This window comes from Emiliania huxleyi, assembly GCF_000372725.1.
Source record: "Emiliania huxleyi CCMP1516 chromosome Unknown EMIHUscaffold_21, whole genome shotgun sequence".
NCBI classification, from domain to species: Eukaryota; Haptophyta; order Isochrysidales; family Noelaerhabdaceae; genus Emiliania; species Emiliania huxleyi.
Genome location: NW_005200507.1, coordinates 511,375 through 515,519, shown reverse-complemented (window position 1 = coordinate 515,519; position 4,145 = coordinate 511,375). Strand labels below are relative to the sequence as shown.

The 4,145-nt window shown below is 69.8% G+C and overlaps 2 protein-coding genes across 2 annotated transcripts; both read left to right on the top strand.

Annotated features, from left to right (window-relative positions):
* Window positions 1–751: 751 nt before the first annotated feature.
* On the top strand, window positions 752–1,886 carry EMIHUDRAFT_353425 (hypothetical protein; the record flags this gene model as incomplete). Its single annotated transcript, XM_005780817.1, has 1 exon — window positions 752–1,886. A coding segment is annotated over exon 1 (1,016 nt), but the record flags the coding sequence as incomplete, so codon positions are not given.
* Window positions 1,887–1,970: 84 nt separating this feature from the next.
* Window positions 1,971–3,452, top strand: EMIHUDRAFT_353423 (hypothetical protein). Its single transcript, XM_005780816.1, is given in 3 exon segments — window positions 1,971–2,528; window positions 2,544–3,242; window positions 3,273–3,452. The coding sequence occupies 2 exon segments, from the start codon at window positions 2,003–2,005 to the stop codon at window positions 3,110–3,112; spliced, it is 1,095 nt and encodes a 364-aa protein (XP_005780873.1). The 5' UTR covers window positions 1,971–2,002; the 3' UTR covers window positions 3,113–3,242; window positions 3,273–3,452.
* The last annotated feature ends 693 nt before the right edge of the window (window positions 3,453–4,145 follow it).

Sequence of the window (4,145 nt, the reverse complement as noted above, 5' to 3'; positions counted from 1 at the left end):
AACCTCTCACAGACCAGCGCACAGCGCCATAGGACGTATTTTCTTCTCAATAACAAGGCTGTGAACAGAGAACAACACAGAACACACAGAGCTGGGGCGCGTCGCTCAAACCTCATGAGACGAGGCCCTCCGCGAACCAGGACGCCCTTTGCTCTCCACGGCCTCCTCCCTCCGGCGGACTACACGGAACCGGAAACCCTCTCGCCGCGGCGCGGCGCCTTCGGCCTCCTGCACGACGACGAAAGCACATCCGCGGTGGTGGGTCGCGTCCTCGGCAGCGGCGCCGAGGCCGAGGCGCGGTGGAAACACCTGGCGGGCGACGCTGCCGCATGCGAGGCGATCCGGGGGAGCGTCGTCTTGAACCACGATCCACGTCTGTCCCCACCCCGACTTCACCGCGATCGCCGACGCCAATGAGACGGTCACCGTAGATAGATGCGAACCGTGGCCAAGACCAACGTGACGGCAACGTCGATCGAGCTGGCTAAGAACCGGGCGTTAAGGTCGAAAGTACACATCGAGGTGGCTAAGAAAGAACCGGGCTGTGCCTTAGCAAGCACACAAAGAGGGTGACTACCTCAGCTCGCGCACCTATAGGGCTCTCTAGGCGACGATCCTATTAGGTGCCCTGTAGGCTTGGCTGCAAAGGGATTTTTCGCGTTTTGTTTTTTTATTCAGGGTTTTGCAACTGATTCCGTTTGCAACCGGAATCAAGAAAAGAAACGACGGCAAAAGCAGGCGGCGTCTCGTGCTCGACCAGGATCGCCGTCCCGGCGCGAGAATGCAGCCGGGCTTGCCGTCGTGCAGCCCTTTTTGCTTCGGCTCGTCGTCAGCGACGCGCCAGTCCTGGCGCAGCCGCCCCGCCGTGCGGTCCACGGCCTTGCAGCCCGTCGACGCGCCCGACGACGTGACCGCGGCCGAGATGGAGGCCTTCATGGACCACATCCAGCCGAGCTTGTACCAGCCGCCCGACGACAGCGACATCGCCCATGAGTTCACGGCGTGGCTGGCGGCGCGCCGCGAGACGTTGCGGACCGCCGCCGGTGCAGGCCGCCCTCGCGACTCGCAGGCCGACGTCGCCGCACCCGACGCCGCCGGCGGCGAGGAGTCGCCCGACAACGAGACGGGGCGCGCGACTCCGCCCGCACCTGCGCCGGCGGCGGCGTCCGGCCGCCGGCGCTGGCGCAAGCCACTCGCCGGCGCCGGCGGCGAGAAGGAGAACGCGGACGTCGAGATGGACGCGCTCATGGTCGAGCGGCCCCGGCCTGCGCAGACGGAGCAGCGCTGGCGCGCCGTCCTTGCCGCGCGCCACGAGGATTACGACCGGGAGCTCGAGAAGGACAAGCCGGAGCGGCCGTGGCACAGGGTGCCACACTTCCAGGGCGACGTCCAGGCGGAGTGCAAGCTGTGGGCAAGGGTCGTACGCGCGCTCGGCGAGGCCTACGCGCGTCACCACTGGGGCATCGAGACCATCGAGTTTGACCCCAAGCGACCCGGGCAAGCCAAAACCGCGCGCGCCACGCGCCACAAGAGGCTGCGGGAGGCGGCGAAGCGGGCGGAGAGCAAGGCTGCGGCTGCCGCCGCCGCCACCGCGACGCCGTCGCCCGCCGCCGCCGCCGCGGCGGCGGCGGAGGCCTCGGAGGGCGCGGCGGCTGAGGAGGAGCTGAACGCGGTGCGGCGATCCCAGGCAGAAAAGACCGCTGCACGGCTGTTCGAGCAGCTGAAGGACGGCGAGGAGGAGGGGGAGGGGGAGGAGTCTCGCGAGGCGTCGGCGCGCACGCTCTCCATCGCCACTGATGCCTTGCTGGGCGTTCTCGACGCGGCCGACGGAGGCACCGTCGAGACGAAGGACGCGTACCAAACGGCGGACAAGCCGCTGGGCGAGGGGGAGGCGACGGAGGCGGTCGAGAAGGACAACATCACCATCGCCTTCAACAGGACCATCGTCCGCGAGGTGCGGCGGCTCCTGCAGACGTACGGCGGCGATCACAGGCCGCCGAGCATGGGCGCTGAAATGCACTACGAGCTCGCTGCGATGGAGGGCCCGTACGCTGACCCGAACGCCTTCTCGTGCGACCCGGACTCGCTGTCCACGCAACAGCTCGACGCGCGTTTGCTACTGTGGTACCGCCAGTGCCTCCCCAAGCCGCCGCAATGGCGCGCCGACCCAAAGCTCAAGCAGCAGCCCTGGTGCGGCACCGATGGGCAGGAGCTGCTGCTGCCGCAGAGCTGGCCGTCGCATTGGCTGACGCGCGCGCGGCTGCTCGGCGCGCGGCGCGGCGTCGCGCTGACGCTGCGCGAGGCGGACGCAGAGGCGCACGGCGAGGCGCCGCACGCGCCGCAGCTCGTCGCGGACGCCAAGTTCGCGTTCGAGGTGGCGCTGCGCGAGCAGCAGCCCGCAGGCGCTCTCTATGAGAGCTACCGCCGCCTAGCGGCGGCTCTCGCGCACTCGCGGCGCACTCGCGCGGGGCTCGCGCTCCGCCACCTGGCCCTTTGCCCGGCGTGCAGCGACGCCCTCTGCTTCCCGGCGCTGCACCTCCCAGCCGTGACGCGCTACACGCTGCCGCCCGTGGTGCAGCGCGCCGGCTGCAGCGACTGCGACTATTTGGCGATGCGGCGCATGCTCGCCGCCCGCACGTCGTCGTACAACGAGTGCACCGCGAAGGACGCGGCGGAGTGGCTGCGCGGGCTCGAGCAGGCTGACGCCGTCAAGCACGCGTGGGGCGTCGTCGTCGTCGACGCCGTCGACCGCCCGCCCCACGCGGCGACGCGGCTCGCCATCATGGAGGGCACGTTCGACCACGACTCCTTTGCCGCGTTCCTGCGGGCGACACCCGGCGTGGCCGTGCCCTACTGTGGGGCGCATGGGCCGCCGCGGTCCGCGGCGGACGATGCGCCGATGCCGGGCGCGCCACCGGGCGCGCCGATGCCGGGCGCGCCGATGACGGACGCGCCAATCCCGGGCGAGCCGCCGGCCCCGGCGGCGGCGGAGGATGCGCCGATGCCGGGCGGCGGGCAGGACGCGCACCGTAACGGCTGCGCGTGCCCCGGGGGCTGCCTGGGCGGCCCCTCGTTCCTCCCGTTGGATCCGTGCTGCGAGTGCGAGGAGTGAGTCTCGTCGTCGCTTCCCACACTGCGCGGCGTGTGGGTGGGGGTCTCTGTTGATCACTGTACTGTACTCTCGCTCTCTCTCTCGCTCGCTCGCTCTCTCGGTCTCGCTCGCTCGCTCGCTCTCTCTCTCTCTCTCTCTCTCTCTCTCTCTCTCTCTCTGTGTGTGTGTGTGTGTGTGTGTGTGTGTGTGTGAGTGTGAGTGCGTGTCTCTCTGAGCTAATTCCTCTCCCGCCCGATCCTTGCTGCTTGCTGCGAGTGTCGGGGAGCGTGTGCGACACCAGGGGAGTGAGTCTCGTCGTCGTGTCGGGGCGTAGCTGCTTTTTGGAAACATGTTTCTACTCGTTGGACCGGAGATGGGGGGGCAGGTGCACACCCCCTGCGCTGCTCAACCTCTGAGATGTTACTCCAGACACCGTACCGCCGTGTCTGTATCTCCCAACATCTCCCGGTCCCGCTACCCGCAGCTCAAAGCGACGTCTCCCCTAATCTCCACGGCACCCACCGCCCGCGCACACTACTCGCCGACGACTCGAGAGTCGCGCGCACGCACAACCCAGCCGTCGAGCAAGCGGGCATGACCAGAGGCGCCCGCGGAGGGACAACCGGGATCGCCCTCGCCCGAGCCAGAGCCAGCCCTGGCCCCTGGCCGCGCGCGCGGCCTTCTTTCTGGCCCGCATCCACCGCAGCGGCGGCCGCCGCTGCGAAGACTGCGGCCGCGCGACGCCTCCACGAGCATACGATCGAGCGCCCGGAGGGGCTCGGGCTGAGTGCCGTCGCGAGACCTCGGCACGCCTGCGCACGCCTGCGCACGCGGCAGAGCGACAGCGGCACCACCCTCGTCGGGCGCCGACGAAGCGTGCTCGCGGGTCGCCGCTCCGTCGACCGACGGCCGAGACACTTGCTCCGACGCCGCCCCGCCCCCGCCCCGCCGGTCCGGCACCGATATCTCGGAGGACGACCTAAGGAAGAGCGTGGCGGCGCGTCGCCGGAGGACGGCGCGCTCGTGCTCTCGCCGCGAGATCGAGGGGGGGGGG